The sequence below is a fragment of the Chaetura pelagica genome, unplaced genomic scaffold, assembly GCF_000747805.2.
Source record: "Chaetura pelagica isolate M959 unplaced genomic scaffold, ChaPel_1.0 scaffold48, whole genome shotgun sequence".
Classification (NCBI taxonomy): Eukaryota; Metazoa; Chordata; class Aves; order Apodiformes; family Apodidae; genus Chaetura; species Chaetura pelagica.
The window spans coordinates 2,096,612-2,122,282 of NW_009954241.1; the positions used below are offsets into that span (position 1 = coordinate 2,096,612).

The 25,671-nt window shown below is 39.5% G+C and overlaps 1 protein-coding gene across 1 annotated transcript in view; it reads right to left on the reverse strand.

The window, feature by feature from the left end:
• The window catches only part of CCDC88C (coiled-coil domain containing 88C), a 97,383-nt gene that overhangs the window by 26,409 nt on the left and 45,303 nt on the right, over positions 1-25,671 (reverse strand). The window contains exons 4-14 of the mRNA XM_010003752.1: positions 21,425-21,483; positions 19,765-19,848; positions 18,388-18,528; positions 17,397-17,581; positions 16,727-16,808; positions 16,120-16,278; positions 9,266-9,412; positions 7,714-7,858; positions 4,800-4,981; positions 1,794-1,931; positions 3-227 (exon numbers count right to left, since the gene is read on the reverse strand). Coding sequence (XP_010002054.1) covers positions 3-227; positions 1,794-1,931; positions 4,800-4,981; positions 7,714-7,858; positions 9,266-9,412; positions 16,120-16,278; positions 16,727-16,808; positions 17,397-17,581; positions 18,388-18,528; positions 19,765-19,848; positions 21,425-21,483 — 1,547 coding nt within the window. The remainder of the gene's footprint in view (positions 1-2; positions 228-1,793; positions 1,932-4,799; positions 4,982-7,713; positions 7,859-9,265; positions 9,413-16,119; positions 16,279-16,726; positions 16,809-17,396; positions 17,582-18,387; positions 18,529-19,764; positions 19,849-21,424; positions 21,484-25,671) is intronic.

Here is a 25,671-nt window from a genome sequence, read left to right on the forward strand (position 1 = left end):
ACTCTTTCCACTTTTTCTTTAACCTGGTCAAAATCCTTTTGCAATTGTTTCTTCTCAAATTCCAGCTTACTCAGTTTGCTACTAGTCTCTGTAACTGTTTCATGAAGGATCTTGTTCTCTTTTTCAATATCTTTTACTCTTGCCTCACTGCTGCTCACTTGAGACCTTTGTCTCAGGGATAAAACCACTTGATTAAGGTGGTCGTTTTCTTGTTTAAGGTCCTTTATCTATATAAATATAAACGCAAATGTTACTCATTTACCTTACAAAGGGCAGTATAAAGCAGTCCTGAAGCAGATGATTGCTAACAAACACACATTGATTTAATCCAAGACAATTTTCTTAAAAATTTTCCATTACTAAAACAAACAACCCAAACTAATGAAAAAAAGTTACCTCTGGTAACCTGTGATTCTAACAAATTTAAAACTGTGCTATACTTCTGCTACCAGCTAAGAAGGTTGAGGCAGAGGGAGAAAGCAGACTGGGGACCTTCACAGAACACCTTGGTGAAGATGCTTTGTTAGGAATCATTCCTAATAAACAGTATATTTCTGTCTAGGTTTACATTCATCTTTGGAATCTGAAGACACAAACTATTTCTGATAAGGCATCATAAACCCCAAAACATTTGAATATTTATAGCAGTTATAGATCTTATTAAGGGCACAATTTCTGTGAGAACAGTACCCTTTCCCCACTGGTCAAATTTCTGCTGAAGCAATTGTGATTTACACAATTCACATTTGATTCCTACATAGACAACATCCACAGAAATCCAAAAGGTCTTCCTTAGATCTGAAACATTCAGAATCTGCCCTTTTCTGACAATTGAGAATACCTCTGGTTTTACTTCCTGCCCTACCTATGAAGCATTCATTAATTCTTGCCACGAAGAGCCTGTATGTGTTCTAACAGAAACGTGTAACTTTGGTGGCTTGTAAGTGCAGTTTCCCAGGCAGAAGTCTGGGTAAGAATCCTTCATGAGGAAAAGCACTACACAAAAGACATTTTGTTATTTAATCTTCACTCCACAAAACTTGAAGTAAATTTTAATACAGGTTAAAAATATACAGACCAGTCTCCAATGATCTGTGTCTATATTTTCTTCACTAGTCAAATTAAGACCTTGCATGAACCTCTAATAGGACAGTTTCAAAGGCATTGTGCATGGACTGCAGCATGGTAGTAACAGCTGAAGGTCATTTAAAGTATCAGCTCAGAAAAGTACATTCAAGGGTAAGTTGGATAGGGCTGAGCCCTGATCTAGTGGAAGTTGCCCCTGTAAGTGCAGGAGGGCTGGATCCAGATCATGCTTAAGGTCCCTTCCAACCCAAACCATTCTATGGCTGTCTGATAGAAATACTTTATTAACATCTTTTAAAAACAGAGCAAAAACAGTTGGGTGGTTAAAAAAAAAACCAACCAAACTAATCAGGACATACAGCTGTTAGAAAATTAATACTCTGCAATAATATGGGGGTTTATTTGCACATTCAAAAAACAGCTGGTATCCTATTTATTAAGATCCAGAGCCTCTTTGCCCAAAGAAGGAAGGTCTGTCCTTACAACATCCTGAAGATCCCCCTACGGCAACAGGAGCAGTAGCTGGCACAATACACTGGGCTCTTTCTGCTTGAAGAAACCTTTTACCTAGATTTGAATGAGTTCAACTTGCACTTAAAAGCTGCCAAATTGTCCTATCTCACTGAGAGAACCAGATGCTCTAAATGGCATCAGTAAATTACCACTACTGAGCATACATTTCTGTATTACATTTATGAAGTTTGCACCTGTCTGTCTTTGTCAGCTTTTAGAGTCTCCATGATGACTTGTAGCTGTTCTTTATCTTTTATCAGCTCTTCACTCAAGGTCTCCAGATCTTGATTACTTTGTTTCTCTTTTTCAATTTGATTTTGCAACTTCTCAATCTGTGTGGAGAGAACACACCAAAACACATCAGCCACAGCTTGAGGCAAGGACTGTTTGCATTTATTTCAGTTATTTTGAAGACCAGATAGGAATGAGCTGGGGACTATGGCTGAAAGATGTAACCCTTCCCTTCTCCAGCTTGCCAGTCTGAGAGAAGGAAATGGACTGCTTTGTTTTTTCTCACAGTGCCAAGAGTATCCTTCATGCCTATTAAGACCAAAGCACAAGGTACAGATAAAGAGGAGCAGTAACAAATGCTTCACCTGCCTACCTGAATGTCCTATTGTGCTACAATCATCAGTGATTAAGTTTCTGGTGCTCACCTTTCTGAGAGACTTGCCTCCTCCTAGCTTCTTTATCACTGATGGTCTTAAATCTATCATCACTTAATCTAGTGAATGTGGAGAAAGTTATTAAGACAACTCGGTGAGCAAAAGAATTAAAAAAAAAAAACAAAATTAGGAAAAGAGGAAAAGCACCAGTTTCCAATTTTACTTCCCTCTTCCTGTGCTCTGTTAGTCCTGTTTTCCCCAGCATGTGACACTCCTGGATTTTAAAGATTTATGAATGAAGTCCCAGTTCTATAATGAACAATGTCTTCTTACTCCCTCCTTTTGGAAGTCATAATGCACTAAGTACTGAAAAGAAGAAGCTCTTCAGTATTCAGAAGCAAAAGGTTGACAGAGCTAGGCTTCCTAAATCAGGAAGTATTCCTTTTTATGCTTGTAAAGCACTGTGAGCACCTACAGCTCTGCACAAGTATCAGCTCATTTTTTTGTGTTGGTATTATGAACTTTGCCAACAGTGAAAATGTCAATGAAAAAGGCATTAACAATAATTCTTACAAGTGGGAAATAGCTGGAGGCTGGGCTCTGCCTTTGTCAACATGTGCCTCTTTACAGGAAGTGTTTAAACAAGCAGGGGCTGCCCAGATTGGAGATAAGAAGGGCTTAACAGCTAGAAATGTAACCATGTTACGGCTTATTGGTCTCAAAGGAGCTGTTCAGAGAAAGCTGAAACACTCAGTAATTCAGCTATACCTGGTTTCATTAGCACCTCCAAAAAACTTGGAGGCAAATTAGAAACTGCTGTTTACAGCTTGTTTTAGTCAAAGAAGTCAGTAAGGCAGAGCAAACAGATCAGTACTTGGACTGCTCCTACTTGTCTGTGCCTGAAAGGAGCTATTATTAGCTCCTCTGAAATTCTTGTAAGAAAGCAGAAAAAAATATGTATGTGACTTTTCCTTTGTATCTCCTCTTGTACAACTTTAATAATGTAGTATGTGGTGCATATGGACATGATTTAAGCACTGAATGGGTAGATTTAGGTTATGGCTGGTGGATTTAGGACATGGTTGGACTTGATGATCTTCAAGGTCTTTTCCAACCAGGATGATTCTGTGATTTTTTTCCTGCCATTTTTTCTCTCATTGGTCTGATGCATACAGTGTACTCCTTTCACCACACAGGCATTCCCCACTGCTGCTTTTTGCCTTATTTAAAACCACCAAACTTGTAGATGACTCCACCATGTCAACGCATTCATCACCACGAAAAACATCAGACTAATTCTACAATCACAACTGCTGACACCAATTCAGTGCCATAACAAGAGGTGCCCACAGGAATCTGCCTGGGACAAAGTCAAAGGTTGACCACAGCTGTTCAAGTGACTTAAAATGCTGTACACCACAGGTATCTGCTGAGTGTTTTATATGCCTTGATCTCAAACTTTAAGCATGCAAATTAGAACTGGAGTGAATTACTCCTACACAGCAGAGAATGAATGGGAGTATGGAAGGATTGCAGTGAACTGAGGTTTTGCAGTTGTCCTTGCACACAGAAGAAAGCTAAGAAGCAGAACCAGTCTCTCTGCTTAGCAAAAGAACCTTTCCAGAAGATGAAGCGATCCAGTACTTGATATCTTTTCTCCTTGACAGTGAAACTGGCACTCTGCTAGTTACAATCTGGTAATGCATGGCCAGCATTTCGTATCCAGATTCTTCATCCCCATGTCCTTTAAAACATTCAGTTAGCCCAGAAGCAGGCCAGAGAGGACTGAAATATTTTAATCAGTGTCACACACAGAGGTTAGAGCAGCAATGGGAAAGGGAGAAACAAGAGTTATATTCTGGATAATTTACCCAAGAGTAGTAATATGGAAAAAACTGACATGCAAATTTTTTATACTTTTAAAAGCAAGCATACTCTTTCCCCACTGGCACTTGGCTCAATTAATCAGAGTTCAGGATGCAAGTTATTAGCCAGACAAAAGCAAAGCTAGTGGCTGGAGATGAACTGTGTTTGTTACAAAGATTAAAGGAACACAGGTCTTTACAGGGAGGGAGGCACTAGAGAACTTGTAATAGCCAAAAGAACAAGATAAGATTTGATCCAGGACTACAGACAGCAAAGAAGAAGACTTATTTAAAATATATATTAACCTGAATTCACCTGTGTGACTTATTTGACTTACATGGAAACAACATTAAAACTTTTGAACAAACAAAACAGTTCAATATGGCCACGGCCTCCTTGCCTAGTAGTGACTGCCATAAAATGACCAAAAGGGACACAATCAGCAGTACGATCTGACAGGGACAAATAAGCACTGAAAGACAGCTTCTATGAAACAGGAACAGTCACATTTGCTTACAATGACATGGCTAAGTAGGCAGCGAAGTAGAAGGCAACAGAATACACCAATGTTAGAACACAATTAAATAGATGGGCCCAGAAACATTTCCAGTCTTCTGCAGAACATGGATGAATTCCCTGCAATCACTCATTGTTCAGGAATACCATACAGCCCTGTCCACACTGCATTGAAAAAACCAACAGCTTTGATTGTTCTTGTGAGCAAATTACCTTTTTGCTAAGCTGTTGATTTTCCTTTTCCAGTTCCACAAACTTAAGGCTGCTCTCTCTGGAGTTCAGGGAGGCATCTCTCAGCTCTTGGATTGTGTTCTGCAAGCTCTGATTATCCTTCTCCAGCTTCAGTATGCGACTCGAAGCACATTCATTCAACTCAAACACAAAGGATTTTCTGGCTGTTGAAAACATGAGAATCAGAAGGTGACACTAATCAGTTAACGAACATCTCCCTTCCTAGGTCATTAAGATTCACTTGTATGAAGATAACTGCAGTCAGATGCGTATCATTTCAGCTCGACTGCTAAGTAAACATTTTGTTAAAAACAGAACCAATTTTTACAAGTAATAAGACAATTAATAAACTGGGAAGTGTCTGAACAGATAACCATCTTAAAAGTTACTTTCCTAACTCTTCTGAAAGTTGCTTTACCCATGTTAGTAGCATGTTTAATGTTAGTAGCAAAATATACTTTGATACATTCTCATACTTCTATCAGAGGAAAAACTAAGGCTGAAAGTAAACGACTGCAAAGTGTTTACTACAACATCAAGTTGGTGAACTTTCAAAAGCTAGTGAAAACTGAAGCATTAGATTATATTTAGTCATGGAAAAAAATTCTTACAAAAGTGAGCTCCAGTGCTTATCTTCACAACTACTTTGTCAAGATGCTGAATCAGGGAGGGTATTTTACTACCAGGTACCCAGGCACAGGACATCCATCAGAATATTGATCACAGAGATGTGTCTGAAGTTGAAATCTCAGAACTAACAAAATTCATGAAGGTTTTACAACAGAGATGTTATTTTACTCTAAATGTCTGTAGATAAAAAGTCTCACTACCTGTCAGCCTTTAATCTCAACACCACAGCCTCACTGTTCTGTACAGTTCCCAGCTCAGCACTGGAATAATTTTAAGAGCCTTCTGTTTCACATGGAGTAATTGCTGCCCTTCAATTCAAAACCACCTTTTATATTACATTGACTTTAACATTATATCTAAGTCTCAGAAAATTATTCACTCCTGGTAAACAACTAGCACTATTACATACAGCACACTGAGTACTTTAGAACTGGCATGTTTCTGAGAATGGTAAAATCCCATTTGTCTCTTTTATGGAGCATCATCTAGAGAGTTTTGGTCAAAGGAGGACTCAAACAGTAAACATTAACTAAATACTCCAGTTGAGTTACATCCTGAAGAAAAGTCTATCTAAGTATCTTTTCCCTGTGCTTATTTTTAAAATTACTTTTAATAAAGTACTCCAAATGAGTAACTAGAATCTTCTGTTATCTGCCACCATTGCAGATTCAACTTGAAATCCAGGAACAGGAGCTTTTCCAAAAGAACTTTGCAGCTTGAATCTATTTGTACAAACAAGCTACATTCAGAAGAGCAACATCTGTTGAAAAGGAACTTCTTGAAGAGACTTACTGTAAAAGTAGGACAGAGCTTCTGTGAAATAATTTAAAGTTTAGAAGTTAAATGTTCTTAGATATTTAAAATCAGGCTTCCTTCACTGTTTTTTTTTTTCCACTCAACACAAAAGATTACTGATGCTCTCAGTTCCTCTTACTGTCTCTTTCTTTAGTTAACCGGAGAGGTTCTGGAGATCCAGTGCTGAAACACTAAGCATCAGTGCAGTGAATCTCATCGTCTTTCATTCTTTTTTAAACCACTCCATTGAGAAAACTTTGAAAGTTATGTTTGACAGAAATGAAGAAAAAAGCAATAAAAACTTAGCCTCCTTCCTTTTATTACATCTCTAGTGAAACCAAATCAGGAAGAGGGGAAAACACTATTCAAAACAAACCAGAAAATTAGATCTTTTTACATTTTCCTGAAATATTCTTTATTACAATTTGTAGGTTTTGAGAGAACTGTGGTTTTCCCCTACAGACTAATAATAAAAATGAGCAATATCTCTGGATTACTCATGAGGAAGAATAGAGTGTCATTCACTTCGCAGGTAAACCTGCTTTGCCAGATTATTAATGAAAAGTAATAATTAATTAGCCATTAATCTTAGTAAAGATAACTCAGATCCTAGACAGCAGTATCTTTGAGAACTGGTCTCAGGAACACATTCAACTATTTTACAAAACAACAGTATTCTTCTAAACAGCTTACTGGAAACGGAACATCTGCTTAGCCTAATTTATTCCTTTAAGTTAAACTGTTCCTGGTACACAGAGCCAAACATGCAAGTCTTAGCAGAATCAGGTGAGTAATCAATAAAAGATGCACGTTGAACTGCATGAAACAGTTTCTATTTCCCAAGTTCCATTTAGCACTGTTAATTAGAGTGGCATAAATGGAATGAATGTTCAACACAGAAACCAACGCAGAAACCTGACTAGTGAGGGAAGCATTAGTTGTGTGTGATAGTTACAGAAACCAAATCAACCATCCAAAAAAAAATAATTGGCCAGTTATTTTAGCTGTACACATTTTTCAGTATCTAGTAAAAATAAATGACTTCAGCATTCACTACTTCCTGGGACTTAAAGACCAGCTAATTGTCTGTACTAATTGACCTAAAGAACACTAAAGATCACAGTCTCCTCCCAGCCATTCATTGAGAAATACCCAGTGTTCAGTGTGACATTTCTGCTGTGTCATTTAAAAGCTTTCTTTGTTTTTTAAATTTGTATCATTTTACTTAAAAGTCACTGTCTCGGTGATGAACAAAATAAAAGGAAAATACTTTAAAGCTTTCAAAAGAAAGTGAAAGAAACTAGAAGGAATACATTTTAGAAGTTCTGAAAAACTAAGTTCAAAGTCAAGTGGCTTAATGAGGGAAGGTTTCCAAGCTTGGACTCAAGTGTGGTTCGCTTTTCAGTCAACCAACCTCCCTACTCTAAAAGTCACCACAAACAAAAGAACAGCTACTCCAGCTGGTACTCACTGTCTGCAAGATCTGTGCTTTTAGACAGTTGTTCTAGTTCCCAGCCTAGGTGTGCAGACTCATTCATGCTCTGTTTCTGTGCAATCTCCAGAACCATGTTCTCCTCCATCAGCTCTTCAATTTTCTTCTTGTCCGTGTCCCGGTCCTGTGCAAGACACACATAAATGAAAAGGCATATTCAGCTTATCCATAAGATTGTTCTGTCAGTTGAACTTCTACAAGCAAAGCACATATTGAAGACAGAAGAATCTCCTTAAACATTGTGTGCTTTTCTATTTAAATACATACACAGCATTAAATGTTTGCTCTCAGCTTCCATGTGTGCCACATAAGGCAGTGCAGAGACACCCAACTGGCCCTGCTTAGAGTCAGCTCAGGTCCATGATACACTTGGAGAGGAGGATGACTGGAGTGAAGACATACTGGGTGATGACATGGCCAGTACAAGCCAGGGCTAGTAAGGCAGGCTGGATTCGAGCTGTCTCCAGAGCTCAGCTCTTCGAAAACACAGCATCACACACGGACACACCGGAGACTCTGCAGATACAATCTAGAATTCTACTGAGCTTCTTCAACTCATCATGTCAAATTTGGATCCAGTCATATGGGTCAGCAAGTAACATCTGCCTCATATACTGGTTTTTAAAATATACAGAAAACATCTGTAGAAGCAATCTACCATTGCTTCTTGTGATTATTTTGGCCATTAGCATTTGTGGGAGCTGAAATGTTAACTTAAGAGGGTCCCAGATTTTCAGAAAGTACTACCCAAAAATTCATCAGGTCATCCAGAAGAGCCTTGTTCAAAATCACCAGTCACTCTGGAAAAAACTGAAGCATGACAGAAGCCTTATAATGTCCTTAATCAGTCATTAATGATAATGCCAAGCAGTACCCTCAACATCTGTTTCCAACAGAACCTGCTGAAAACCCTATACGATTAAACCCCTATGCAGTTAAACTCATAATAATTCAAAACACAGTGGGGTAAGAGGAAGACTGTCCATCTGAAGAGTAGAGATGAAAAAGTATTTACTATTACTAGTGGGATTATAAAACCCAATATGGCTTTTTCTGTGTAGAAAATAATCAGCCACTTCTTATTTTTCCTTGTCTATGAAGCAATATGCTGATTTTGGAATTGTATGTATTCTACAGTGCTAATGGATTCTCAAAGTCACTGTAATGCTGGGGGCTTTGTTTCCATCAAGAAACATAATTTACTACAGCAGATTTAATTTCCTATACCTAAGATTTCTACTTAACTGACAGATTTTAACATCTCTGTTATCAATATGTATGAAAGCAATCTATTTAAAAATAATAATGTATCTTCTTCCATAAAATGAAATTAATCAGTCTCACACAAAGTAGCATTGGCAATATTTACACTGTTAACATTACAATATTTCAATAATTCATGTACGGAAAGTTCAAACCAAGACCTCTTTAAAAGCACTGATTATTTATTTGTCTCCACTGGTTTACGTGACATGAATCTGAGAAGTTCAAACAGAAGTTCAAAAAAATTAGCATAATGAAGAGGGCATACCAGCTCTACATCATGAAGTTTGGATTTCAACTGCAAATTTTCTTTCTCCAATTCATGCAGCTTATCACCACGAGCTCTAGCCATTGTTAGCTGCTCTTCTAGCATGGCCTTTGTTTCAATTAATATGATGTTGTCCTCTCTTAACTCCTAGAGAGAAAAAGAACTAATGTTAATCTCTTCACATAAACTGACTTTGCAAAGACCAGATTAATTTCATAAACTGACTTTGCAAAAACAGGAAAGAAATTCTACATACTTTTCTGTTTGATAAAAAAGTTTTTACCTGATATTTTAATGGGAGATAATACCATGCTTAACTATCTGTGAATCATCAATGTAAATCAACTTAGTATTTCTTACTGTTTTTTCCTGAGTTTTAGAAGTCTGATGGAGTTTCTTTTGCTTTGTATGAGGCTAGATCAAGAGGTGCACCAAAGAGACACAAGACACAGAAGAGCAACTGTTCCATTTCAACTCCACTGTTATAATACCATTTCCTTAGCCAACTCACTGTAGTCTCTACTTTAAAAATAGATTATATTTATTTACTTTCAGAGGATGTTATAGTGTATTCAAAGCACGTTGAGGAGCACTATCCATCAAAACATACTTTTCCATATCCTGCTTCAGTACACTTACATTTAAATGTCTGCTTAAAAAGGTTTCCCCCTCTCTCCTGAACAGAATTTTTAATTCACTTAAACAAAAGAAGTTTAATACTTACCAGGTAACACACAGCCTGCCCCATCCCCAATAAACACATGAGCATTAACTGCCCCAGCCGTGTTGCTTATTCATTACAGCTTTTGGATCTGTTCTTACTGAGTAAAAGTTCAACTTACTATTCTGCTGTAGCCACAGCATTAGAAACTAGTTAATTATACTGCACAAGGAACTTTCTTTGCAAAGCAACAGATAAAGCTCCATGTATCTTATCTACAGAAACATGAAATGTCCAAAGCATAAAATCTAGTCATGTATTGTTGGTCACATTTTAAACATATTTATTAATTTCTGTCTTGTTTTAAGTTTTAATACCTCATTCATAGCTTTTACTCTTGTTGATCCTCAAATAAGTCTTGAGTCAGAGACAGGATTTTCTATGGTAGGAATGTATCAGCCTTTAAAAGATTAAAAAGTTCCAGGAAGGATTTTTGCCCAGAAGAGTTACCATGGGGCAAGAAGCAGAGGATTTGATTCTCTAATGGAATTTTCATTTGTGTTTGTTTTCCTCCCTCTTCCCCCAGTCCCTGCTCCAACAAAATACGCAAAATCAGAAAATGTGCAGGCAGGCAGGATGAAATGCTTATGGATTGACAAGTCTATTCCTGGACAACTGTCTTCAAAATGTGAAGTCTCTGCTGACACCAGTGTTCATATGTCTGCTCTCTCAGACCACAAACATCCAAACCAAGTAGATTCCTGAAAGATTACACGGTATGAGCAAGTCACTTTCACTGCTTAATCAGCAACTACCTTCTCATTTTTGGGGAAGAATCAGCTTTCAGAAGCCTTATGTGGCTCAGTTATTTTGAAAACAACAAAAAAAGTACATGTAAAGTGCAAGTTAGAGAGTGTCTGATGAAAGCCACTCCCCTTGCCTTTTGATATTACAGGGGGTCATGATTTAATAGCCTCATATAGCAAGTAATCTTAGTTGTTTGCTTCATCTTGACTATAGATGGCATAATATGGAAAGTCTTATATAGTACCATATTGCCCTTGATCTCTCAGTGGGTCAGCTACCAACTTGCAAAATGCCTTAACTACAGCAGCATTGAAAGGACAAGTATGTTAGTGATTGTGAAGTGGTGCAACTACCACAATTAAAATGTCCGAGTATGCAAGTAACTAAAATAGTAACACTCAAGCACTAATTTTAGAGAACGAGAATTTAGGGGCAAGTTTGATTTAACAGGGTCACTTCAGGGTGAATGAAAAATGCTGACACTAAATAGATGACAGACCAGAGGAAGCACATGACATAAAATCATGAAACTGCCAGAATACCTGTAATGAAACAGCAACTTGACAAGAGTTCACTTTGCTAGATCATCATACTCAATGTGGTCCACAGCCCAAAGAAGTTAGGTGGTGTCTGACCTCAAAAGCATGGCCTCAGAACTATCCCCAAAACTGCCTACGAAGCAGGAACTCGTTATTTTAGTGTCTCATGAAGAGTCAAGCTATGTGCCAAGTACGTACACACATCCAGGCTCTGGTACAAACCACAGATCACTGGGAGCTGCAATATATGGAAGACTGAAGCACTTCCCATCGAGTGCCCAGGAGGGGCGGACATGTCAGTTCAAAGAGGTTCTGATGAAATCTTAAATTAATAACCTGGTGGAAATACCTGCTATGGCAAAGTCAACATTGCTCACTGGTGTACCTATGATCTGAGGTTGTCTTAATATTTAAAAGTTCATATAATTTAAATAATTACTGCATGGGAGCTTTTTGGCATTACATCTCAAGACCTGGAAGGTAAAAGTGTATTAACTAAAACATGTCAGCACTAACATCTCCCAGAAGTCATTAGGATAACATACTTGACCTAAAAATGTGTCTGCCTATAAATTGCACTTGTTAGACAACCAGCAGCTGGGGGTCACTGGGTGATGGTGCTTCCACTGGTATTAAGATTTATTTTTCTTTAATATAAAAACCTCACCAACATTATTTTTTAAGTATGAGTTTATTTTTAAATCAACAGCAAAAATAGCTGTGGATTTTTTATTTAAATATAGTGAATTTACTAGGCACAGGGTTAAAAAACCCTTTGTTTTATATCACTTAAATAATGATGGTTTAATATCCAACATGTATATTTCCACTTTTGTAATTCCTAAAACAAATTACATACATACATAAATTCAATGCTGTATCACTGTGCCTTAAAATATAAAGTGCATTGTGCACTCATATGGTTACAATTAACTCTGGGGGTAAGTGGTTCCAGAATCAGGGTGTGTTGCTACTGGTAAGGATTTTCAGAAACTAAAGTAGCAATCAGGTTGGTTAAATCTGAAACTAGAGAATTTGCACATGCAAACAGACCTGGTTATTAAACAGAGTTCAAATCCCTCTCTCTCTTCTGGCAGTTCAGAAGCTGCCCCTACTGAGCCCTGACACAGTTAACATCTTGTGGAAGTCAAACATTGCCTTGGACAGCTATATGAAAGCATACAAGAGATGCTTTTGCTTTTTTTAACATTCACAGAAATTCCTCCTGTCATCCCGCATGGAAATGTGATTGCAGCAAAAAGGAAGAAGAATGGGCAAGGCAGACTCCCTGGCCTTGGAAAATAATCTGATCTCCTGGAGCAGCACAAGTTTCAATGGAGAAGGATGCCAGAAGGAAGCTTTACATTGGAGAGAAGCACCCCCTTGAAGGAATCCCCACATTAAGCCTGCTCCTCCACATTCAGAGTTATGACCTCATTAAGCCATCACAGCAGAAGGTCTCCAGAGCACATTCATCTCCACGGTCCTTGAACAACACTCAAATTAAATGGTATTTCTGAACAACCTTGTCAAGACATACAGGAAAGGAAAACAACATGTATGCCTAAATGTGTTATGTTCACACAGAGAAAGACTTGCTCCTGTTGCATTCCTTCTGCAGTAGCTCCTTGAGTCTCTTCCTGCAACAACTGCTGATTTGTATTACTTGCTTTCAGAAGCCAATTGTAAGCTTGCTTGCAATTCCTAAAGCTTGTCACAGTATCACACACAGAGCACATTCTGTATTTTTTCCTCAAACTACCAAATAAGGATGAAAACTACAAGAAGGAAAAGATTTTTAAGTGCTCATTTAATGGCTTTCTGCACTGATGCACAGAGGCAAACCCTCTTTTTCTCCTCACTTACCAAACTAACAGCCCTGTCAAGACCCTACAAGCCTGAAGGTATCATATTACCAGGGAAGAGTCGTTTACACTGTACTTTAACCCCTACATTTGAATGGCTGTGCCTCTGTAAGATTTGTTCAGGTCTTAAGACTTCTAACTTTGGAAACTGGCCACAACCAGTAGGTGAATCAGCATTGCACTGTTTAGTGTTAAAAACCATGTTACATCCCTGCACAAATCTTACAAGTTGGGATTGTAAGCCAAACAATTTTTGAAGGAGTGGGAGGAATCTGAGCAGAGACTGAACTGACTCCAGCCATTAACCCTTCTTTTAGAGGAGTGGAGAACTTGAGACAGGTAAGACCTGAGGGACCATGGGAAGTTGGATATTGGCTACTATGCACAACCTTTCTGCTACTCCATGATGATAAAAAAGATAGAATAGTGCCCTGTGGAATCCTCTGAATGTATAAGAATGAAACCAGTGGAGTTTGCCTAATGCTGCCACTGCTCAACGCTGTCAGGCTATGGCTGTGCCAAGACTTGGCAATGATGGAAGAGGGAGTGGTGAGAATGTTAAACTCCCAGGCTATGCTAGACCACAGAACAGCCTGCAGACAGCTGCACAGTCCTGCTGCATATTAGAAGAGCTCAGCCCCTACAGCAGCAACAACCTCTGCTAGAGGCCACACTGTGGCCCAGAATTAGAGAAGTGACATATCAATGGGAATTATTCTTTGTCCCACTCCTGTATTTCAGGGAGGCATCCTTGGAGAGCCATCACTCATCTATGACATTCAACACTTGCACCAAAAACTGGCAGGGTGGAAGGAGGAGTAAGAGAAGTTGGAACAAATTTGAAACTGAAGTGGAGGTCACTCTACTAATGATACTTCAGGCAAGATGACCATGCAGGCAGCAGAGCAGGAAACTGCTGGCTCTAGGACAAGCAAGAAGACCGAGAATTCACGAACAGAAATAGCTACTTCCCTGATCTCAGATGAAGACAAGACAAAAAAAATTCTCTCCTAGCTTTGGCTAAATTATCTGAGCAGCAGGTAGAAGCTAAGCAATTCCAGTGTACAGCCAGAAGGGAAATGCCAGGATGCCATGCTGATAGCTTGTGTGCCAGGTTAATGCACAACTGATTTTCCACCTTGAGGGAGGAAAAGAGAGCCAGAGCTCCATACTTCCTAATGTAAACTGGAAATTACTGATAGGGAAGAGAGGCTTCTGTATTCTATTACTACATTTAATAACCATCCATTTTAGTGAACCTACTCATAAGAAACAGCAGCCGGTTGACCCGTTAGGTTAGAGAGGGGAAAAAATCACCTACAAAGTAGAATTCACGGAGCTGAAATAAGGTCTGTGTTCTCAGCCAGAAGTCTGGCAAATTTAAGTTTCAATATTGCTCTTTACCTCAGATTTTATCTAATTAGAGCGAGGTTGTCAGTTACTGAAACCTCCACGTGTTCAGCAAGTCTGGATATTTGACTTCAGCTTAAGTTTTATGTATGTGCAACAACCACGAATAGCACTACAGGCTTGGGGAGGAGTGGCTGGAGAGCTGCCCAGCTGAGAAGGACCTGGGGGTGCTGATTGACAGTTGGCTGAACAAGAGCCAGCAGTGTGGCCAGGAAGGCAAATGGCATCCTGGCCTGCATCAGGAATAGTGTGACCAGCAGGATCAAGGAGGTGATCCTGGCCCTATACTGCACTGCACTGTGTGCAGTTTTGAGCACCACAGTATAGGAAGGACATTGAGGTGCTAGAGAGGGTACAGAGAAAGGAAACTAGGCTGATTAGGGATCTTGAGAACAGGTCTTATTAGGAGAGGCTGAAGGAGCTGGGGCTGTTCAGCCTGTAGAAGAGGAAGCTGAGGGGAGATTTCACTGCTCTCTACAATCACCTGAAAGGAAGTTGTAGTCAGGTGGGAGTTGGCCTCTTATCCCTAGAGACTAGTGATAGGACAAGAGGAAATGGGGTCAAGTTTCACCAGGGGAAGTTCAGATTGGAGTTTAGAAAAAATTTATTCACAGAAAGAGTGGTGAGGCATTGGAACAGGCTGCCCAGAGAGGTGGTGGAGGCACTGTCCCTGGAGATGTTCAGAAAACAGGAAAACATGGTGCTTTGGGAAATGGTTTAGTGGTTACGGGAGAGTAGGGCTGATGGTCAGACTTGATGATCTTGAAGGTCTTTTCCAACCTTGATGTTGAAAGTTGTTTGTATGATTATTGAAAGTTTAGGTGAGAATGGCTCAAAGAGCTGAAAGGACAGAAAATAGCAACAGTCTGACCTAAATTTAAGGTTAGCCATGCTATGAGAAATGAGTTTGTCTAGATGATCTCCAAGGTCCTTTCCAGTCAAAGTTTATTAATAATTCCAGGACGGGCATAGCTGCAGATAACTAAGCCAAGTAACTGTCATTACTACTGGAACAAAGCTACACATTTCTCATTGATATACCCTACTCAGGCCACCAGGGAAGATCCAGATTTTCTCTCCTTTCTACTACCAGCAAAAAGGGATAGCTAGAATTTGTCATCTGAGGTCATCCTCAAAAACGCCCAGCCATTCTAACAAGTTGCATCTGCTACAAACCCCTAAGGAAGAACACCCAGACATCAATTTAGCTAATTTGTACATTACATTTAAAATGCTGGTTGAAGGAAGAACTCTGGAACACGGGCATTTTACCTTAGAGTAAATTTTCAACACTAGACTAAAGGTCTGAAAAGGTCTGTCTTGTATAGCCACATAATGTTGAAATAACCAGAGCTTATTAAAACTAATAGGTATTTCTTTTTGGGTGCACCAAGTCCTTCTTTCCAGGGAAAGAAGTTTTAATGTTGCTATGTCAATAACTATGATGTATGTTATGAAGTCTCCACTTGCTCTGATGTTTTGCTACCTCAATGACAACACATGAACTGGTAACACAACAAAAGCCAAACATTAAAGATTACTCAGCATATCTTTCTCCCAATTTTCACTTGCCTCCATGCGAGCTTTATAAAAATCCACATCATGAAGTTTCTCTCTGCACCTAACAAGTTCCATCTCAAGTCTCTCCACACGGTTTGCTCTCTCTCTCAGAGAGTCGAGCTCATCTCTGTATGCTCGAGCAGACCGAGCGTCTGAGGCCAGGTGGATGTTCTGTGAGAAGTGAGGAATAAGCAATGAGAAAAACCTTAGTTAATACTTGAAAGCATGTTCTCTAAACTTATTATTTAGTTAGTTAGCTGTTTCAAGTGTAGGCAAACAGCATTTCCCCAACTCGGAAGAGAATTTTCCTACAAGCCTACAGTTCTCTACAAGCCAGAGAGGTTCTTCAACCAGCTGGGACTCTGATATTGCAAATGCCTGATGTTGCATAAGCTTCAGGCATTACTAGGCTATTTGCAAGCTAGACAGATGAGACTGCTCTTACCAGTTAAGCAGAAAGCATAGCATTGCTATGCCATAACCCTAAACATCAAACTCCAGCTTGCTGGAATAACTTGATTTCTTCATTAAAAACAGGCATAGCCATATTTTTAGCCTCACACTGGAAGAGGCATTTTTAAATAGGAAAGATCGTCATAGTAAAACAAATCCATCTTACCTCTTGTTTTATTTTTTGCAGCTCTAGAGTGAGCTGCTCAACTTCATGTTTAGAATCTACAAGCTGCTCAGACTTCTCTTCCCTGAAAAGGATTAGAAAAATCATAGTAAGATTTTTTAAATCTGTTTTTCTTCTAAAACAGTATTGTTTATACTGACACTGCTGGGTATCTGGAACTCAGAAATCTCCCTAGTGTATTCTGAACATGGAGCCTCTTAATAGTTACAGCTTCATAAAAGCAAGAGGTTTTTCCTCTTGATACCATATGCATCTTATGGACTTGAGTCTGCAACTCATTTTTTTCTTTATTAAGTACCTCTGTTTAAATCTGACTGGCACTACAGCTAGGCACAACTAGCTTCATGGGCTTCTGGAATTCCCACTAATAAATAGAAAGTGCAACTATAAGTTGGCATTTTGAAGAGGGGAAAAGAGAGATGAGACAAAAAACGAAAAATGGAAGTAGCCACCACTCTGTGTTTAAAAAAACAATTACAAACAAAGATGAAACACACATGCTAGCTTCTTACTGCTATGAGAAAAAAAATTTGAAGGCTGTGATTCTGAGAGCTGGAATGGGAGACAGTGCAGTGAAGCCAACAGGCATTTTCAGGATGCATGAGATTGAATGTACATGTCTCTCTAGAAGCACAAATCATTGGTAACTCACAGCTCCTGCCGGATTCTTCTTAATTTAGCCTTTGTGTCTGCCAGCTCAACTGCAAGGTGCTGCTTGTCCTCATTAGAAAGAGGATTGGTTGGGTTTGGTGAAGAATCTGGAGTTGGTGCTTTCAGAGGACTTGGTGGTTGCTGAGACTGCAGGTAGTCTCTCTCTTGAGTGAGATCTACGATGACCTGGAAATCACAGAATCACAGAATATCAGAGGTTGGAAGGGATCTCCGAAGATCATACAAAGAAATATGTACTGCCAAGAGATAAAAAGTATAATCATAAATTGTTTGTCAAATATTTAAAAATTATCTATAAATGTACAAAATTATGAGCCTGGCATGATAGAGAATTCATGTGATAGCTAGGAGGGAAGGTTAAACAGAGGAGAAAAGGAATCTTCACTGTGCTTAGAACACTAAAACACTCCCCTTTCTATGCTCAAAATGAGCAGTTTATTTTGCTTGGAGAATTAATTAAAACCTATAACAACTAACAGTTTTAACAAACATAATCACAGTCAGAAGCATGACAAAAAATTAATAGGTTAACAAAGGGGAGAAGTCTCCTACATAGATCTGAAGGGAAAGGAACCACTGAGTCAGCAACAGACTCACTGGCAATCTTCAAAGAAAAAAAAATAGAGAAGACACTGGAACCCATGATGGCAGATACCAGTTGAGAGACAGGCATCAAAGACTGACGACTACACATGTGGAGACAAAAATCTCAAAACAAAGTCACAACCTTAAATATTTCAGTCTCTCCACTTCAGAGATCACTCCACTCCCCTTTTTCAATAATTTCACCTCATCTTCATCTTTACATGAGAATCAATGGAAAAGTAAAAATCTTTCTACATATTTTCAGAGGTGTAACAGAAAGCTGCAGAAGAAATAGAAGCCTAGTGCACAAACAAGGCACAAGTGAAGGAATGAACCCTGCATCTGCTACTTCATACAAGCTCTATATGAGAGAGAAGTTATTTTACTTCTGTGCATTCATCTCTCTCATCAATGAGCCTCTTGAGGTGGAAAACCATGTTCCTGGAGAGAGACTCTAGTTCTTCTGGGGCCACATCTGGGAGCTCCAGCCACTGCAAGTCAAAGACATTCTCCTGGTTGTGCGTCACCTAGGAATAGGAACAAAAAGGAAGAAAATCTTTCCACTGGTTGATTTGTAAATTAATTTGCTGTATATGCTGCATCCCCTCGTTCTTCTACTGATCATTTAAAAAACAAATCACGTTTCACTAAAATAGGTTGTAAATAACAAATACAACCACAACTGCAACACTACCAAGCAATTCCTGATATTTAGAATGTTTAATCATTATTAAGGATGATTTTTAAAAATGATTAGATATATATTATGACCTCCTGTTTGCATATTAGAAGTATGCAACTATCTTACTGCAAACACTGAGGACACCACAGGGATTTGAGGGCACTGATCCCACACTGAACAGTTAGACTGGTATATCACTGAGAAGCCCTGCTTTCAATGAATTTGCCATTTGCAAATACAACTGGGAGGAGCTGCCTTTAGCAGACATGTCTGCTGCTAGCAGCACACCTTTCAACTGCTCTCTCACCCAAACTTAAGCCCTCCAACTCATTTGCCAGAAACATCAGACAAGTGTCTCAAGCTCAGTTAAAGACTCCTGCTTTTGTCACAATCATATACCTAGATCATCATGGTTTTTTGTTGTGTTGTTTGGGTTTTTTTAAGCAGAACTACTTGAGTGTGAAGAAGAAAAAGTTCCCGTCTTGGACTTTTGCTATTTGTTCCTCAAGTAGGAGTGTACCAGGCTCTACACCTGCACCCACCAACACCAGGCCACAACCTGGTCATGCTCCCAGTGAGGCACATTCAGCAGGGGCTACTTCCACTGCCCTCTTTTGGGTCTCCAAAACAAGCTGGCTCCTAAAACCTATCTGTGTTCCTTCCTTCTACAGAAACCTTAGAAGTCCAAGAATAGCCATAATTGAATGAAATTTATCTTTGAAAATAGAGTGCATGTCCAATTGTAGCTGCAGAGCACACTTTTCAAGACCATCTGAGCTCAGAGGCCACTGTCCAAAGTGAGACAATGGAGAGAGAGCCTGGGTATCACCTGTCAGAGGCTGTGGGGATGAAGGGCCCACACCAATGTTGCAAGGGGCACAGCAAGGTGTTTAGAACACCGCTGAGCCAAGTAACACTTCTAGGACCTTTCATCTTAGAATTTGATTGCTGTGACATATTAAATTTTTTAAGTTCGTTAATCCATTATCAAATTTCAAGCATTAATATTTAACAGCAAAAAAAAGCCCCTTAAGTCAAGAAAGGGAGAAATAAAGTCAAAATAGACAATACTGAGTCTTACCTCCTGAATGTGTGACACAATGGCAGCTTGGGTTTCAATATCCAGCTGTTTTATTCTTTCAATAAACTCTTCTTTTCTTTCACACTGTTAAAAGAAAACACACTCTGAAACAGTGCTACATATCCTTAAACTTACTCCACCATTTTTCATTTAAATAGTAAAAAAATCCCCACTTGGCTAATGACAAAATATTCAAGATCTACCCTTTGTCACAGAAGGTATAACTTCATTGCTCCATATGGAGCATGAACCACATTAAGTTATTTAAACCTTTTACAGTCAGTAAAATTAAGGCTAAGTTAAATGGCTGGTTTTGCTCTTCAAAAACAAGTTCAACATGCAATGAGATCAAGAGGTAGGGCAACAGCCAGAGGAAATCATCACAGCTTCATTAATGAATCTGCACAAACAAACATTGCATCAGTTAACCTGCTTTGCTGCTTGCATTTTGCTTGGTTTTGACAACAAATAGAGATGCATCACTTCAGACACTATTCACATCAATGCATAATGTTGTTGGACTAAGTCAACATGGGCTTTACATAAAAAACAGGGTTGGGAAACATTCTGGATAAAAATGAGTGACATTTCAGACAAACAGATTTTAGTAAATCTTGTACTTAAGGCTTTAAAAGAGGCAGACATCTGCGATCTCTGTATCTATGCACACTAACAACATGATTGCCTTCTTGTAAAAATTCTATGTTGTGGTGAAGCTTTTTAAAACTAATTTACAGAGTCCTTCCGGGGCCTGGTTCTGAGTCTCAACCATTCCTCTCACGGAGAAGAACCTCAGACCTGTAAATGGGGACTGAAGATGCACAACAGCTTACCAAATCACACCTTTATTCTTTGAGCTGCATGCAATGCTGAGATAGCTCAGAGCAGCCGTATGTAGACAGCTTTACCCTGACATAATTGACTTGACGTAGCTGAGCAGGGTAAGTGTCCTAAGGCATGACAAAAACACTAGACAGATCTACAAACAAGGTCAATTATAAGCAAAGGCTTGCCTGCAATGCATCTATTGTTTACTGCCATGGAGGTTTGGCGGGCAGAACACTGATTTCTTTATCTGGTAACTGTTGTGCATTTCTGGGGAGTTTCCCATATAAACTGCCTGTCTATTTATTTTAAGAAATGCCACATAAAAAGTCCCCACATGAATATACAAATTATCTACTCATTTCAGATTTTCTACATGTAATATTCAACCAAAAGATTATGCAAATAAAATCAGAATTCATTAAACAAATGTTTAGACTATTAGCTCATCTATTTATTTGGCATTAATAGGTACAGCTCCACTCTATTTTAAAATGCTACGAAAATAAACCAGCAACAATCTTGATATGAAGAACACTGTTCAAAGCTTATCTCTTCCCACTTTGTTATCAAAGTGGACTACTTAAGAGTACATATCCTATGGCTGATTACACACTGGCAGCAAATTGAAGCTACTGCTATCACACAGTATGCTTCCCTCCCCCTGAATTTCTTTCATTCACCTATTGTGCTTTCTCACAATTTGAGCTCACAAACTGTCTTGAGCTGGAGATTCGTTCATACAGCACTAATTTTTAGGTGCATTTTCTCAGTCCAGAAAAAAAACCAACAGGTGCAAAAAAAATTTTTTTTCAAGTCTTTAATGAATGTTCACCTGCACAGCACATCCCAGAACCAGTAACAGCAGCTTTTTGATTTCATCCATACTTTTACCTAGAGAGGAAAAAAGGGAATCAGTACATATGTGTACAACAAATCAAGTACTTGCAAATGATCCTCTCCAAAATATCTGCCTGCAAGGTGAAATAAGACCATTAAACAAGCACCTGAACAATATATATGATAAGATTACAATACTTTCCAAGTTACAACACAGTTGCTATAGATTAGTGGCCTAAATCCATTGAGATTTTTTTTTTCTTCAATGTGCTATCCTCACCTACGTTTTCTGAGGCTTTCCTGATCAACGCAGGAAAAACATAATCCTTTAAATTGAGGGTGCAAAAAAAAAAAAAAGGCCACCAAACCACCAAATCTTTCCCCCCTCCAAAAAAAACCAACCAAAAAACCCAAACAAAACCCACCCTGGACAGAAGCAAAGGAGGGTTATTCTCAAATAAAGAACTTGTCCTAAATTCTCTGTTTGTAAAATAGTTGCCACTCAGTAAAAGCTGAATACCACTCTGTGCACACAAATTCTCTCCCAGAGATGTTTTAGCAAATAAAACTCTGTCTCTGTGTTGCATCAAAGCCCCTTCACACATTGAGGTGCAAACCCAGCATGCTAAGAGGGATAAAAAAAACTCAGCCATGCAGAGGGAGAATATGCAGCTAGCCATCTGCTCGGGGAGCTGCAGGAGGGAGGTGACACACACAGGTTGTCACTGCGGGGAATCTTGCTGTGACCAACAGCCCTGCCCCACCACCTCCCAAGGTTAGGAGAGAGAAAGTCACACAAGGGGAACTGGTGTGGCTTTGAGCCAACTTCAGATCTTATTTCAACCAAATTATTGTGGGGATTTTTGGTGTATTAAAGAAAATTAAGTGTTATCAAGAATAGACAAAGGGAGAGAGAAGGCAAGGAGCTCCAATGAGGAAATAAAAAATCTTGGAGTTAGGTTCAGGAAAAGCTTGCCCTCATCCATGCTGGGGAAACAGAAGGAGAAACACAGGCCACAGATTTTCTCTCATCCCTATACAACCATAAGCTTCCTGACACAGTCTATAACCATGGGATAAACATTTTCATTTTCTACCCTGCCTTACTTGTGTGTTCACTTGCTCCTATCCCTAAATAGATAACTTCTGAGTGCAACAGTGCTCCTCCACCAACAGCAAGCCCTTGTAAAGCTGTGCTGGCAGAAAGTCAAAGGCATGTGCAGGACCCAAGGCCAGGGTATGGGAGTTAAACTGAATCATCAGTTAAGCTGCTGCAGTCCCACAGATGCACAAAGGCACACTGACCTAAATTACCACTGGGGTTACTTCCAGAACCTTGCAAGCCAGCACAGCCATGTGCAGACAGCTCAGGAAACAAGTTGTCTTCTGATTTCCTGATTTTAAAGCACACAAATACCCTAAACCAGTCTTTAAATGCACTTTATTTATTAAACAATTTTTCAACAACGTTTAGGAATGCTGATCTTTAAAATGTTTTGAGAATGCCCTACAGTATACTGCACAAATCAACACTAGCATTCTCACTAAGTCACATTATTAATCAACAAAATGTTGCAAGTAGGAATTTTTCTCTTCTGGAGACACATTTAAAACATGCTAGTTCACACTTAATTCCCTGCAGAATATTTAAAAACTGGTTTTGAAAGACATATGTTGTTATTCTTCTCGTATCTACCAATAAATATGGCTTGCTCTTTTCTGAAAAATTACATTTTCATACACAAATAACATTTCAGTCTGTGAAAGTCTGATTGTTCTGTATGGTTCTGAATAACACAACCTTAAATGTACACAGTGTCATAAAAACTCCTCTGCAAGAACACAAGATCTGTTACTTCATGAACAGTTCCTTTGAGGGCATTACTAGCCCAAAGAGATACTTAGTTTGGCTAGAGAACATTTCGTCATGAAACTTGAGTTCTCATCAGATTTTCAACATTGAGTTTCATTCTGCATCAGCTTCAGGGCAGATCCAGACCAGGAGTTAAATGCAGCACATGCTTGTGGGACAGGAGAGCAAGTTTCTAAATTATGGACAGCAAGAGACTCAAGTGTGTGTCTTATTCTCCCAAACTTACTCAGTGCAGAACATCTTCTCCATGACACTGAAGAAGTAGCACCAGGCTGCATGCTCCAGATCACACCAGACAAGTGCTCTAACCCTTGTGTGCTCTGGACACCTCCATATGTTGACCATGAATTCCATTCCATGCACCATGGCATCAGGGTGAGCCTGGTGGCTTCAATCACTCATTTTAGAAAACCTCAGGGTCACATTCCAACACTGAAAGCATCTGTACCATCCTAAAGACATGTGAGGTACTTTAACCCATTCAAACCACACTCTCTGCACCAAAGAGTAGTCTTTGTGTTCTCTCCACAAGGTAATAGATGGGCAAAGAGATGTTGCATGACCCTGTGAAGTCAAATAACTTCAGCAATTACTGCAGAGTAACTTAACAAGTAACTTAGCATGTTCTCCCAGCAGGGACCGACCTTGCCTGGAAATACCACTCCAAGAGCTTGTCCCCACTGAGACTCTCCCATCAGGAAGAGAAGCTGAGGCAGACATGGCAAGGCCCTTTGGCAAGGAAGGCCTAGCCAGTGTTTACAGAAAGCAGTGAGAAATGAGAAGACTCAAGGTAATAATGAGATTATTAATTTGCTACTGTATTAAAGCTAACATTTGACAGTCTGCTCTCTCCACTGGCAGCTTTTATAGAAAACTTAGCTGACAGGATTTTTCAAACTTTTCCAAAATTTCTTTTAATAAATTATTTTATGCTTACAGACATGCTATCAATATATAATGAAAATAAGACTGTACTACCCACTAGAAACACTAAGGTTGAAAGGTCTGCTCAGCAGCTCTATTCTGTCAGTCACACAAGTGTTTAAGATGATGACGTGTGACTGTTTTAAAGACCTACACTTCCCTCAATTTCTTGGGCTTTCATTCAGAAGTTGTTTCTCTTCAGAAGTTGGGAGTGGAGACGGGTTGTTGACATTAAGGCACTCCCGAGATCAATGACACTCAAGAGAGGTTTTAGAAACATTTTAAAGCCTCATAGAATAACATTTACAGAAGATATTTAGAAGAAATAGGAGTACAAAAATACACTTGACCCATCTAAAGTACTTTAGAGAGTTGTCAATTAAACCTCAGTACAAGCCAGGAAGGGACTAATTTACCCCTCACCTTGCCCACTGGACAGCTGAGATGCCACAGAGTGTATTACCCAGGATCACCAAGTGAATCAGAAGAACACTGAGGAATTATTGCACAGTGCCATGGCAAAGTTTTGCACTCAGAACAACAGCACATTATCCTGTAATGCATGTTAAACAAAAGCAAACAATCTTTATTCCCAATTCAATGATGCCTTCTGAACAGTGAATTATTCTGTGGTGTTCTTCAAAAATACATGTTAATTTAATAAGGTGATAAAGTTCCTTGTGCACTGCATAAGCAGGAATATGTAAGGCTTCCTTATGCTGGCTAATTGGGATGATATGAGTCCTTCCTAGATTTCTGGGAAGAAAGTCTGCTGGGTCCACCCAGCCTTATGAGCTGACCTTGCCAAGACAGCATCCTCCTACAACCCAGGATACAAATGCTTACATCTGGGACAGCTGCTGGCAGACAGATACCCACAAGATGAAGCAAATGGACAGGATTTAAACCAACACTTAAACAGAAAGGTGCTAATTAAAATAAATAAACAAATTACTTTCTTTTACACCTTTTCAAAAATTCCAGGGCAGCTGCTCTCACGACACTGTTTGTGCCTGCAAGGGGAGCCAGCCACCTGGGGGATGTGCAGAAAGACCATCTGCTCCCAATCATGAGAGAAGGCCAGCGGGTTCTCTGGAAAATAACGGGAGGGAAAGAAAGCCCGAGCACCACCTGTGCATCCTGGGAGCCTCCCTGTGCCAGAGCCAGGAGATCCCTCTGCTCTCACTGGGGATCCAGGGTGGGAAACAGATGGCAGGACTCAGGAAGAAGGCAGGGGGATTAGAAGACACAACAAAAATGGAGGATCAAGGTACAGTGAGAATAGCCCCGAGCGCCACCGGGGCATCCTGGGAGCCTCCCTGTGCCAGAGCCAGGAGATCCCTCTGCTCTCACTGGGGATCCAGGGTGGGAAACAGATGGCAGGACTCAGGAAGAAGGCAGGGGGATTAGAAGACACAACAAAAATGGAGGATCAAGGTACAGTG